This window comes from Dromiciops gliroides, chromosome 4 (genome assembly GCF_019393635.1).
Source record: "Dromiciops gliroides isolate mDroGli1 chromosome 4, mDroGli1.pri, whole genome shotgun sequence".
NCBI lineage: Eukaryota > Metazoa > Chordata > Mammalia > Microbiotheria > Microbiotheriidae > Dromiciops > Dromiciops gliroides.
In genome coordinates, this window is record NC_057864.1 from 483,766,319 (window position 1) to 483,780,347 (window position 14,029).

The 14,029-nt window shown below is 49.1% G+C and overlaps 1 protein-coding gene across 1 annotated transcript in view; it reads left to right on the top strand.

The window, feature by feature from the left end:
- Positions 1 to 12,915, top strand: part of ABCC5 (ATP binding cassette subfamily C member 5) — a 53,134-nt gene extending 40,219 nt beyond the window's left edge. Inside the window, 8 exon segments of the mRNA XM_044000599.1 lie at positions 319 to 505; positions 2,782 to 2,871; positions 4,579 to 4,768; positions 6,390 to 6,549; positions 9,480 to 9,558; positions 10,027 to 10,140; positions 10,412 to 10,576; positions 11,458 to 12,915. Of these exon segments, the coding sequence (XP_043856534.1) occupies positions 319 to 505; positions 2,782 to 2,871; positions 4,579 to 4,768; positions 6,390 to 6,549; positions 9,480 to 9,558; positions 10,027 to 10,140; positions 10,412 to 10,576; positions 11,458 to 11,559 (1,087 nt within the window). The 3' untranslated portion in view covers positions 11,560 to 12,915.
- Positions 12,916 to 14,029: the final 1,114 nt, after the last annotated feature.

The following is a 14,029-nucleotide window of genomic DNA, read 5'->3' on the forward strand; positions in this document are numbered from 1 at the left end:
ATCCTCTAGATGTGGGATGGGCCTCATGACCCCACCTGCCGAGGCCAGATCTTCACTGCCATCGCTGCCCGACTGCCAGGCCCAGCTGTCCAACCCTTGTGTGTTCATTTTGTTGTCCTAAAGCCTTGGTCTGCAAAAAGTCAAGCTTTGCACGCTCTCCTGCCTCCACTGGGGATGGTGCACAAGTCCTTGTTGGCTCCCCAGACTCCTTTCCCTGTCTGGTGCCTGGTCCCCATCCCTGCTCTCCCCTAGAAGGTGCCCCACAGGCTGTGAGCAGATGGGGCCCAGGGCCTGATGTGCTCGTCCTCTGACCCCCAGGTACCAGGAGCTCCTGGATGACAACCAGGCACCCTTCTTCTTGTTCACCTGTGCCATGCGCTGGCTGGCCGTGCGGCTGGATGTGATCAGCATCGCTTTGATCACCACCACGGGGCTGATGATCGTCCTCATGCATGGCCAGATCCCCCCAGCCTACGCAGGGCTCGCCATCTCCTACGCTGTCCAGGTTGGTGGGATCCCAGGGAGCCTTTCACCCCACAGCTCCTCCTTTCCTTCCTCATTGACTGTTCGCTGGGAAGAGCATTTCGAAAGCCTCTAGAGGGAGCGTAGCAGATCTCTCAATGGCACCATCATGGGTTTTGGAGTCAAAGTTTTAACATAGGTGTAGATTTTTTCCAAACGATTTTCCCAGATGCAAACAAGCTCAGAAGCGGCTGACGGTGAGGACTACAAAATTGGCCAGCTACAGTTGGCAGTAGACAAGCATCACTTATTCCTTGGCCATAGCGTTTCCTAGAAACAAGATAGCATTAACGACTGCTAGAAAAAGGGAGGGAAAATGGTATTTGATATATTTTCTTTCTTTTTTTTTTTTTTAGTGAGGCAATTGGGGTTAAGTGACTTGCCCAGGTCACACAGCTAGCAAGGTGTTAAGTGTCTGAGGCCGGATTTGAACTCAGGTACTCCTGACTCCCAGGGCCAGTGCTCTATCCACTACACCCACCTAGCTGCCCCCCCGTATTTGATATATTTTCATTGATGGAAGGCCCCCTTTTCCCTAATTTCCCCCCTTTATTATCTACCTCTTCCCACTTTTTTTCTCAAAGAATGCATCCTCAACATGATTCCAGTTTTCTAGTTATTTGCATTTTCCAGTAAAAACTGAAAGATTGAAAGCATACTTCTCAAGTTATTAGGCCCTTCCCATCCCCAAGTGACGGCTAATGTAAACAAATCTGGACACCTGTTTGGCAGAGGCCTGTGGCGTTTACCCAGATAGGGCCTCAGGAGCTCCCACTTGGGGAAACCTGGATGGAGAAGAGTCCCGTTGGAGCCACAGTTTGCTTTGGACTCCTGGTGCAGCCGGCCTCCCCCCCAGCCTCCTGCCTCCCCCTTATCTGTTCTCTCTGGCTGCATTTTCAGCCTTGCCACTGTGATTGCTGCAGTTAACTTGATGGGCTAAATTTATTGTGAACATTTTTTCCCATTTGTTTCCAAGATGTATGAGGAACTGATTGAAATTTACAAGAAAAAGCCATTCTACAATTTGATATATGGTCAAAAGATACAAATAGTTCTCAAGGATATAAAACCAAGCTGGCTCTCACCATATTAAAAATTGTTCCATGTCACTATAGAGAAATGCACATTAAAATAGTTCAAAGACTACTTCACGCCCATCAGAGTGGTAAACCAAGGGAAATGACCAGTGTGGGAGGGGTATGGGAAAACAGGCACATTACTGCATTATTGGTAGAATGTTGGATAGAAACAACCATTCTGGAAAACAGTTTGAAATTCTGCACAAAAAGTCACTAAATAGAGCGTGCCCTTTGACCCAGTTACCAAACAACTGCTGGGCCCAAAAGAAGTGAATGAGGAGAAAGTCCTAAAGGTACAATAATGTAGCTCACGTCGTGGTGTCCAAAAACCTCCAGAAACCAATGAGATGCCCATCAGTTGGGGCATGGCTGAGTTGTGGTCTGTAAATGTGATGGATTCTACTGTGCAGTTAGAAATGAGGAAGCCATTGATTTCAGAGGGACATAGAGAGACTGGGATGGACTGAATGAATGAGCAGAACCAAAGGACAATTTATCCTGTAACGTCAGTGTTATAATGATGAACAATTTTGAGGGCATTTCTAAAACGGGCAGAGCTGGGAGGACAGTTTACCCAAAAATAATGATGAGAAAACTGTCAGAATAACAAGACCCATAAAATCCATAGGGAGAATGCATCAGTCCTTCATATTGCTTGAAGCAATTTCAGTTCTATCTGGGTGAAATTGTATTTAGAAAGAATTGGTCACTTTGCTAAATTAGAGTTCACTTATAGTGGCAAGCGGGGAGCTGTAAAGGGCTTTGTTTCTATTGTCTTTTTTAAAAATTCAGTTTTATTTTTAGTTACAAATTCCCTCCCTCATTCATTGAGAAGGCAAGAAAAATAAAATCCATTACAAATATAAAGTTATGCAAACAAATTTCTGTATTTAGCAAAGTTCTGAAAGAAAAGCAAGAAATAGAAAAAGGAAAAAAAATATGCTTCAATCTACCCTCTTGTTTCATCATGATTCCTTTGGAATTGTGGTGGGTCATTGTTGCTCAGTTACCAAGTCTTTGTCGGTTGATCATTGTTACAATATTACTGTTAGTGTGTGGATCGTTCACGTGGTTCTGCTCACTTCACTTTGTATCAGTTCATAAAAGTCTTTCCAGGTTTTTCTGGAACCATCCCCTCTTGTTATTTCTCTTCACCTCTCTTGTTATTTCTCATCAACAGCTAACAGGGCTCTTCCAGTTCACAGTTCGACTGGCGTCAGAGACAGAAGCTCGATTCACATCAGTGGAAAGGATTAATCACTACATTAAGGTCAGCTGGCCTTGGAGTTGGCCTTGCCTTTCCTGTACAGTTTGGGGGCCACCATAAAACATGGAGGGAGGAGAATAGATTCTTGTGCCATGTTTTGTCCTAGGTACAGCATGAGAAGAGAAAGGCACCTCTCGACACAGGGACTGCTTCAGGGTCTCCTGGCTAATGTGAGCTTGTGTCACTTGGCTCGTAGAACAGTGTCCAAACCCATCTTTTCCTTACGTTATTCTGGTTCTCAGCCAGTGGTTTTGACCAGTGTTGAAATTAGCCAGTAAATAAATGTCAGCAGTTTCTCAGTGTCTGTGGAATATTTTCCTGAGAAGCAGCAGGTGATGATTTTCATGTACTAAGGTGACTTAGGTTCCAACATGCTTATAGTTAGTAGAATGAGTAAATTTAAGTTATTCCCTGATAACTTAGTCTTGCCTTCTACTCATCTCAGTGCTTAAATTTCACCCCTATCTTATGAGTATCATTTTCACAGGCATCTTAAAAATGGCTTTCTTTGGAGCCCCTGACTTATGAGTGAACTGTATATAAAGGAGTCGAGGCCCCAGTCGAACTCCAGTGGGGAGCTGGGAGGGGCGGGATCAACCCTTTGTTTCATAATGAGGAACCGTGTTCAGGTCTATATTCCTCCCCGAAATTCTTGGTTCCGATGGCAGAATGGGAAGGATGCATTTCTAGGGTCTCAAGTTGTAACATAGAACACCTTTTCCACATGAACAGTGTCAGGAATGGTGGTTAGGTGTAGTTGATGGCTGGGTAGAACTTTGAAGGAAAAATGGAAAAAGTGATCACGCTTTGGCAATGGCCAGCTTACAAACTCACTTCTCCCTTGACCTGGTTTTGTATTTCTGTCTGTTTTAGCTTAAACATTTGTCAGTTCCTTGAGGTCACATCTTACTGCCTTCCACACTGTAGTTATTCAGTAGATGTTTGTACAGCTGCCTTATCCTCTTAGGGCTAAACTTGGGACACACCTGTGGATGACTTGCACATACTTCACATTTCACAAGAAGGGGAAGGGATCACTTGTTGCTTAATGACTAGCTTTGACATCTGATACAAGATGATTACAGATTTGCTGCTCTCTCTGGGTATCAATTCCAGGCTATTATCTGCAGCAAAAGTGTGCCCATAGAAACAAACACAGGTATCTTATTTTTCTCTGGCCTGATTTTATAGGGCCTTGTTTTCACAGACTTCATTTGCGTGGTCTGGACTTGAATGCCTAGCTCTCTTAGCCCCTAATTCAGTGCCTCAGAATCCTCACCATTCTTGAGTCACAGGATTAGCTGCTGAGCCGGGCGGGGGGGGGGGGGGGGCCTTAGAGTGAGAAGACTGTGGTTTTAGGAACCACACAATGGGCTAAAACGTTGGGGATAAGGATTGCCTTTTCAGTCACAAATTTTATCCATATATTTAAAGTTGAAAGGAATATTAGGGTTCATTTAGTCCAAAAGTTGAAGAAAGTCAGGCCTTGAAAACAGAAATAAATGACCTGCCCCAGAAGGTCACCGTTATATTTAATGGTCTTGCTCCAGGGGTGGAAAAGGGGTTTAAAACCTGGGAGATTTTTGTTTCGACGAGAGTAGGAGTGACCCATGGCCACTGTGCTTGAGCGCTGATTTTGCTAAGATGGGAAGGCCCGCCATTATCCCAAGGGTTGGTTGGCACGCTCTGAAGAACTTGTTGTTTCCCTAGACTCTCGCCTTGGAAGCCCCTGCCCGAATTAAGAACAAGACCCCACCTCCTGACTGGCCTCAGGAAGGAGAAGTTGTTTTTGAGAATGCAGAGATGAGATATCGAGAGAATCTCCCTCTGGTCCTCAAGAAAGTGTCTTTTACCATCAAACCCAAGGAGAAGATTGGCATCGTGGGGCGGACCGGCTCAGGTGAGGAACCACGGCAGGAGGAAGTGACCTGAACTTGTCTGGGCTTTGCTCCTAGCTCTGCTTCATTCACTTCTCCACTTAGGCCTTTTGGGGCTGTCAGTGCAGCCCCCATCTGAGTGTGTACAGGTGGTCTCAGGCTCCTCTTTGAGAAAGGAAACACGAATTGGAGGCAGGATCCACTCAGATTTGATGGGATCCTGGTACCGGGAAGTGGAGAACCAAAAAAAGGAAGAGGCCCTGACCCAGGGACAGGGATCTTCCAGGTGACAAGAGGCAAGGGCAAAGGGCCTTGCTAAGCTGCAAAAGCTAGCAGTGAGAGCCATTTATTAAATGATATATACCCGAGGTGGTATAGGAGGATGAGTGCCCAAGGCCAGCGCCTCCTCCCCTGGGGGAACTGCCTGGCTTTTAGGGGCACCCCCCGCCCCATGACAGGTAGACACAAACACCACCCACCCTGGGGCCCCAGACTTTAGGCTTGAATACCAGCCCTCAGCTACGTCCAGGTATTTCTGGGAACCAGGGATAGGTTCCAAAAGCTTGTGAGAGCTTTTCTTTAAAGTTTTCAAAGTTCTCTTTGCTTCCCCATCCCTGTCTGTGTGTCTCCTGTCTCAGGAGGCTTTTCCCATAAACTCCAGGTCAGGCAAGTGCCACTTACTTAGTCCAGCATAGACATGATCCCATTAAGCTTCTGAAAGCACGAGGAGCCGAATGCCAAGGTGCTCTTGTACAAGTGAGGCCCAATTCCATGCCCTGCTCCTGGACTGCCACAGGGTGATTCTGCACTCAGTGCCCAGAGGAGGCCTTTCCCACGTGCCCTGGGACTCTGCAGCTCTAGTGGCCCCTGGTCAGTCTGAGCTGTGAACCATGAGCTTCCCCTCACATTGGCTCAGGTCTATTTATTGAATTCTTCACCAGAACTACTTTTCTTTCATTTGTCTATTTATCCATATACATGATTCCTTCCACTCGACCTCTGCTGGACTTTGTTGGCGGCTTCCCTGGTAGCCTCAGTTCTTTGAGTTCGGGGTCCAGAGGATTCATTTCACAGGACGATGGATTTAAAATATCCCTTCTCCTTCCACCTCTTCTGCAGCTCCCTGCTGCTACTCCCTTCCATGCAGAAGATGCAAAACGTCCATTTACTTGAGAAGCAGAAAAGCTTTGTCTTTCTTCTAGTAAATAGGGATTTTCCCCAACTTGATCCTCAGAAGATGAATGAGCCAAATTCCTCCCTGCACATAGTCTCTCTCAGGCTCTCTCTCTAACTTTCACAGTTAATCTCCACTGCAGAGTGGACACTGGGCAACTTTTGTTGAGTTACCTCTGCCAAGAGCTTTTGGTACTTCGTTATTTATTTATTTTTTTTTAGTGAGGCAATTGGGGTTAAGTGACTTGCCCAGGGTCACACAGCTAGTAAGTGTTAAGTGTCTGAGGCCAGACTTGAACGCAGGTCCTCCTGACTCCAGGGCTGGTGCTCTATCCACTGTGCCAACTAGCTGCCCCCGTTATATGCTTTTGTTATGTGATTCATAGAGGAAATTTGAACAAAACTGCCTCTGATTTTGTCGAAGGATGTGGGGATTAACCTGCTGTTTTGCATTTCCTTGTGTCTTGCCAGGGAAATCCTCTCTGGGTATGGCCCTCTTCCGCCTGGTGGAGCTCTCAGGAGGCTGCATCAAAATCGACGGGGTGAAGATCAATGACATTGGTCTTGCTGATCTCCGTAGCAAACTCTCTATCATTCCTCAAGAACCAGTGTTGTTCAGCGGCAACGTCAGGTGAGGACGCTTGTGCAAAGTTGAGGAGGACTCGAAGTCACCACTGGGCAAACATGAAACTGTTGTGTTCTCTTGGTAGTCTTTTCTGGGCTTCATTTTCAGGTGATTCTGTGGTGGACCTTCTGGACAGATCTTTCCTTGGTGGCTTTCTTTGTTATAAGAGATTAGCCTCGAGTCATGGGTAGGGTTTGGAAAGGCCAGGTTTAGGAGACAGGTGGGATACAGTGGAGGGGTCAGTCCTCAGGAGGATTCATTTCACAGGACGATGGATTTAAAATATCCCTTCTCCCTCCACCTCTTCTGCAGCTCCCTGCTGCTACTCCCTTCCATGCAGAAGATGCAAAACGTCCATTTACTTGAGAAGCAGAAAAGCTTTGTCTTTCTTCTAGTAAATAGGGATTTTCCCCAACTTGATCCTCAGAAGATGAATGAGCCAAATTCCTCCCTGCACATAGTCTCTCTCAGGCTCTCTCTCTAACTTTCAAAAGAAGAATTTGGTTTGGGAAACAACCGTTGTTCATTTAGCAGTCTACAATGCAAAGTCTGGCATGAGAAGCTGAGGTTACTGAAGTGCCAGTGATCCGTAGAGGCCGGAAGCCCTCTATTCTGCTGGGGGTAGTCAAGGGGAACAGGGAGAGGAGCCTCTTCCCAGTGGAAGAAGAGGGAAAACCTGACAGATAAGTATAGGCCCACCTTGGGTGGAGAGGGAATAGCAACATGTTTTCACAACATCTGGGGAAGGAAAGGGCACAAGCTGTGGGAATTACTGCAGGAAAGGCTTCCTTGGCACTTGAACAGCACCTTGAAGGCAAAAGGAAAGGTATTAGTTTAGTTTGGCTGGGAGCCTGAGTATGTGACGGGAATGATAGGAAAATGGTTTGGAAAGGTAGGGGGCTTGAAATTCCAAGCTAAGGAGCTTATCCTCTGTCCTAAGTACTGGCGGATTTTAAGAAGAGTGACACGGTCAGGATTTATTGATGAGGAAAGTGATTTTTTGTAACTTTGTGAAGGACTGAGCAGAGAAGAAAGAAGCTTCTAGACCCAGAAGCACAACTTAGGGGCTGTTAGCATAGTCTAGGTCGGAGGCATGAGGAGCCTTTGGTGGCAGGATGTTAAAGAGGTGAAGTCGGGGGAGTGTGGGATGAGGAAGAGCCAAAGGTGGGAGGTGGGATCCTCGCTGAAATACCTAAACTGGATGAATTTAGAAGCATGATAAGGACACTTGTGTGAATGATTTCTGCTTTGAAAGGGGAAGGCGTATACTTTTATGTCCATTTCTTTGAAGTAAACCACTGATCGAGATAGGATGTTGGCCTTCCAGGTGCCATCGAAACGTGGCTGAAATGGTGACCTTGACTTGTGCAGGCGTTGGTTGAGTGGTTGGAGAATAGGGGAGACCAGCGAGAGCAACCCTGGCCTTATGGTCTCATGGCAGGTTTTTGGAGCATAGCTTCTGCAAGGCCAGGGGGGTGCCCAGCAGTTTGTAGGGCAGAATTCCTTTTGCTTATTGGTAGGTCGTCTTAGAGGCCTCGGCCCCAGGTCTTGGTTTTTAGTTGTCAAATTCAGGATGCTATTGGCCAAGAAAACCTCAAATGGAGTCATGAAGAGTTGGACGTGACTGAAAAACAACAAGTGAACTAGTGGGGAAGAAAATCAGGAAAGGCCTAAGTAAGAAGGTGGTGTGACTTGCCCCTTGAAGGGAGCCAGGAGTTTCACTAGGTGGGAAATCCCTTTAACTGCTCTGCCTCAGTTTCCTCTTCTGTAAATTGAGGGTGTTGTAAGGCTCACATGAGAGGAGAATTTAAAGAGCCCTCAAAAGGCCAGCTCTCATTTTTCAATTTTGACCTCTCTCAAGCTTCCTCTCTGGTGCCCTGCACACTCTAGGCCCTGCGAGTACAAAGACAAAGCCCTCTCCCCCAGCCTGAAAGTCCTTTGCACGCACACGTCTGACCACTCCCACCCGACCTGGAATCCAGCCCAGGCCTCTTTCAGACCAATCAAGCCAAAGTCTTTTAAAGGCCCTACTCTGTGCCAGGTGTTCTAATAGGTTCTGGGGAGCTTTCAGGTTTTCAGTCAAGGGCCTTAAAGGTCTTGCTTTGAGCAAAGAGTGAGAGGAATGGGAGGCCACGAGCTTGTGGTCACTTAGTCGAGAGAGATGAAGGCACCAAGGCGTGATCACGTTTGGTGTGTTTGAAGGGCAGAGTCATCACTGAAGTGGTTTGTACACTGGATTGTCTGCGTGCACGAGGAAAGCCCTGAGGGTGGCATGATGAAGATCACTTTGAGCCATGAATGGAAAAGGTTGGGAAGGTGCCTTGGAGTCAGGAGAGAGGAGAGGCACATGAGTGTGTCTGTCTGTGTCTGTGTTTTGGTAGGGGGCCTGTTATAAGTGGGTTGTATCTGGACTTTAGAAAATCTCATTGAGGGGCAGTGGAGGAGAAACGATCTTGAAGCAGCCACGGAGAGTGCAGTATATGTCTTCCTGGCTCTGTGCACTGGTTAGTGGCAGGGGCTTAGGAAGAATTATGTTCTTCAGGATTGGGGTAGGCAAGAGAATCCTGGTCATTACTGTAGACCCTTGGGGCTTCTGACCTTCTGACCTTTCTTCACGGTGGCCCTGGACTGTGGGCCGGGCCAGCTCAGGTTCCTTGTACTTGCCCTCCTCTGAGGGGATCCTGATTTGGTAGGCTGCCCAGGTGAGCCCCTCAGTCAGGAACAAAGGCTTGAGTCTTGTCCTGTGACATCAGACTCAGTTTCTGCCCCGTAAGAGGTGATGTTGCTCTGTACCTGTCCATGGACTTAATGATTTCTCAGCTTTCGCTCGTGCCTTCTGCCTCCCTCCCTGCCACTTGAGGGAGCCGTGGCCATATCGGGCCCCTAAAACCGGTGACTCTGCTTCCTCCCTTCCTCCCTTCCTCCCTTCTGCCCAGGTCAAACTTGGATCCTTTCAACCAGTACAGTGAAGACCAGATTTGGGATGCTCTAGAAAGGACACATATGAAAGAATGTGTAAGTAGACATGAAGCTGCAAGGGGGAAAGAAGGAAGATACTGTTGCCTTATCTTCCCTGCTGAGTCTGTGCCTCAGTGGACATGGGCAGCCACCCATCTGTAGTTACTCCCTGGAGGAAGCCATGCCCTGCTTACTCCCCTAGTGTTTCTTTTGGGGGGTGGCAGGGCAGTGAGGGTTAAGTGACTTGCCCAGAGTCACACAGCTAGTAAGTGTCAAGTGTCTGAGGCCAGATTTGAACTCAGGTCTTCCTGAATCCAGAGCCGGTGCTTTATCCACTGCGCCACCTAGCTGCCCCTTTCCCCTAGTGTTTCTACTCTGAGCATATGCTTGTAGGGTCAGGCTAGGCTGTCTGCTGTCCCTCTTGCTCTTTCCCCTCCTTCCCATGCAGACACTGACCCGGGCCTGGGGAACAGGGCCAATCCTCTGGTCTTAGTTGAATTTCCTTTCCTTCTCTCTTCTCTCCAGGTTGCTCAGCTACCTCTGAAACTTGAGTCTGAAGTGTTGGAGAATGGGGATAACTTCTCAGTGGGGGAACGCCAGCTACTGTGCATCGCGAGAGCCCTGCTGCGGCGCTGTAAGGTAAGGCCCCTCAAGTGATTGAGGGGTGTCCTAAGTACCCTGCATGGTGAGAGTCCTCAAGGCATCCATGCTTCCAAACCTTCTAGCACTTCTGGAAAGCGTGCCCTGATGAAGAAGCTGTTGGCTTTGGCCTTCACTGCTCTGTGCTTCAACAGATTAGTGGGTTCTCCTGTTGGGGGACCATAGGTTAGCTGTTGTATCAGAAACAAATGATCGTTAAGAACACCTATGATTTCCACTGGTCTATAACCGGAGATTGGCCCATTGATAGGTTCTGATCCTGGACGAAGCAACGGCGGCCATGGACACCGAGACCGATTTACTGATTCAGGAGACCATCCGGGAAGCCTTTGCCGACTGCACCATGCTAACAATCGCTCATCGCCTGCACACTGTCCTGGGCTCAGACCGGATCATGGTGCTGATGCAGGGTCAGGTAGAGTACCGAGCCCTGGAGGGGCCCCCATCCTGCATGTTGCCCCTCTCAGCCCTATTACAGGGTCCAAGATGATGTCTCTGGGAGGCAGCTGAGGATACGCATAGAGAGGGTTACTGGGTGAAGGATGGAGAGTCTTTTCTTGGTGAGACTTATTTGGCTTGGTCAAAGTCAGCACCGCACAGTCAGAGTGACACTCGTGACGGGGGACTGAACGCCGAGGCTCTTTGCTGTGCCTCTGAGGTAGAGGAGAACAAGGACAAACAGCGTCTTCTTGAGCCTCTGGCTCTCCTCACCCTTTGTCTCCCCGGGGCTGCTCCTGCATGTCCTCACCTAGATGTGGAAAGGGCACGTGGAGGTGGGTTCGCTTCACTTTGACACCAGTGTCCTGAGGTCCCCTTGTGTGTGAGGCCAAATGCTTGCTTAATGGGAGAAAGCAAAGATTTATAGACTATTAGAAGCAGGAAAGACTCAGAACATTGAGTCCCAACTTGTTTATTTTATAGATGAGGAAACAGGGGAAGTGACTCTTCCAAGGTCATCCCGGGAGTGAGCAGCAGGGCCAGGGCCTGACGTTAGAGTGCAGCGCCTCTGCAGGCTCTCGGTGGGCAGCTGGTGTTCTGTGGCTTTGCAGGGAGCACATGGCTCACTGCCCATGGAGCATTCTGGTAGTCAGTGCAATTAGGGAGCTGGTGAGGGAGACTGTCTTCCCTGTTGCGGTTTAGGGCCCAGCTTTCCACTTGGCTCGTGTTGAGAGAAGCAGAAGCCCCCGGGGAGCCCCCAGGGCCTCCTCTAGGAGATCCCAACCCAGGTTTCTGGTGCCCCACAAGCTGGGGTGCGGTCCTTTGAATCATGCTCCATGCTCTGCTCCTCTCTTCCAGGTCGTGGAATTTGACACGCCGTCTGTGCTTCTGTCCAACGATAGCTCCCGCTTCTATGCTATGTTTGCTGCTGCAGACAACAAAGTTGCCGTCAAAGGCTGATGTCCATGGCTGGGTGTTGCCTCCTGGAAACCTCCCCTAACATCCCCTGCCTGGGGCAGGGCCCACATCGCTTTTCCTCCTATCGAAACCCAGATCTTGCATTGCCCAATTTTTTACACTTTGCCACAGCAGTTCAGGACTGGCTTGTGTTTCACTATAAGGGAGATTCCTGTTTTAATTATTGTATTTATTCCATATTCATACAAACTAAACTTTGTTTTTGTCCTTACTTGCACTCTCAAGGTTCAGGGAACCATTATTATCAATGTCTCAGAGGCCTAGAATGAAGCTTTATCCATGTAGCTCTATCTCTGCACAGTTCTGTACATAGCCTATGTTGACAGTGGAAATGGAAGCTCTTTCTTTTCTATTAAAATGATCACTGTGCTAATAGGGCCTACTCCTTTTTGTCTCCTTTGTACAGTTCGCTGTACGGAGACCTGGTTTGGCTCTCAGACTGTATAAATGTTGGCGAGTTATTTTTCTTTAAGCTAGTCTCTCTTTGTGGTGGCAGATCTTCTGCACATCAGGACGGACGGACGTGCGCCAGTGCTCTGCCCTTCCAGAGGCCGGCATCTTGGTTTCCCGACGGCCTCTCCGGCGAGGTTGGGTCCTGAAAGGCGGGATTGCCAAAGGCTGTGGGGCTCGCACCGGAAGCACTCAGGGCTCCTGCTTCCCCTCCTGTTTTCATTTGGCTGCTCCTGTTGAAGGGGCAGGGGTGGCCCACAGCCTCAGCTCCCAGCTCCCCTCGCACCAGCCTCCCATCAACAATGGGAGGCTCAAGAAGTGCCCACGGCAGAGGACGCATTTTTCTGTCGAAGAATCACACCCTTGTGCCCTCCTTCCTCTGGCTCCTGGCTGGGCAGCTGACGCTGCGTGCCCGCCATTGCCACTGCTGTCCGGGAAGGAAGGAGGGAGGGTTTCAGATGGTACTTTGAAGCTCTCCTGGCCCCCTGGACCTCCCACTCTACTACTCTGTGATAGAATTCAGGATTTTGCAATCCAAAGCCTGCAACCCCTTGAACTGCTCCTGCAGAGGAATCCGTCACACACTGAAGTAGAGGCTTGTTTGTTTGTCTTTTTTTAACTGTCAAGAGACCTACCTCCGGTGGCTGACGACTGCGTGCTGCACACCTACAGTACATTTCTGGGAACCGTCCCAGGCCTGCGGGGCCTCTCGCTCAGGGGGACGGGGCTGCTGCTCACCTGGCAGCAACTGGCTGAGGAATCAGCGCTGCATGTTTCTGTCTGCTAGACAATTTGTAACCTTAGCATGTTTGCTAAATTCCTTGTGGAGACAAAGATCTGAGGGGACAAAAATAAAACTATTTTGGGTTTTACAAAGTGCTCGGTGTGTACAGGATTTCTCTGAGTGATGCTGTGGCTATCCTGGCTTCCGTGGGTGCTGCCGGGACCCATGCTACGTTGTAGAAGAAGAGCCAGTCTGGGCTTGTGAGTGAGGTCACTTCCCGGCCTCTGTGTCCATCAGCTGGCACTTGGTGCAGTCAAGTCAAAGCAGATGGAGTACCAGGTGGAGGGGGGGGTGGGGTGGGGCGGTGATTGACAGAATGCCAGCCCTCAAGTCTTCCATCAGCTCTGATGTTGGGCATTGGCCAGTGCTGATCACCACCTCCCTGTAACCTCAATGGTCCTGGAAGATGCCGATCTTCCTGAAGCTGGTATCCAACTGATGGAGGCCTGGCAGAGATGGTGCCTCCTGGCAAACCCTTCAGAAGCTAGGGTCCCCTTGAGCATGGCACATTAGCGGAGGAGGAGGTGACCCCCTTTTGTAGAAACTTGTTCTGCTTGGCCTTTAGTAGAGGATAAGCCAGAGTAAGGTCCCCTCCAGCTATCAACGCCATGTCTGAATAAAAGTTCTCTGTAAGTGACCACAAGTGGTCATCTTTTTGTTCCAAAGCAGTGAAGAAGAAACCACTGCCCACAACAGCCTCTCCTGCTTTGGGGTCATTCAGAAATTTTTCCTAGCATCAAGCCGGAATTGGCCCCTCTCAGTTTCTGTCTGTTGCCCCCACTGCCCTCTGCGCCAAGTGGACCAATGATGATAGCCTTTCGAATGGCCAAGACAGCTCTCCTGACCCCTGCCCTCCGACCCCAGTATAGTCAGAGCTAAGTGATGCCCAAAGGATGAAGGCTTCCTTCGCACAGCTGCAGTGCGCTGGGCTCTGGAGTTCGGGAGGCTGACTTATCCTCACACTTCCGCCTCTGACACCAGAGCGATGAGCAAGGCACTTAAGGCAGTGTGGCCTGATAGAGAGCTGGCCTCCCACCTAGGAAGGCCCAGGCTTTAAGTTCCCCTTTGACATATTCTGGCCATATGACCACAGACAGGCCCTTGTCCTCATGCGGGGAAGGGACTGACCAGCTCTGCAGAAGGAGTTAGCTCATCGGGAAGCTAGCTCCCTCTCTCCATGAGATCCCAGATTTCTGCCATCTGATAACCCCTCAAATA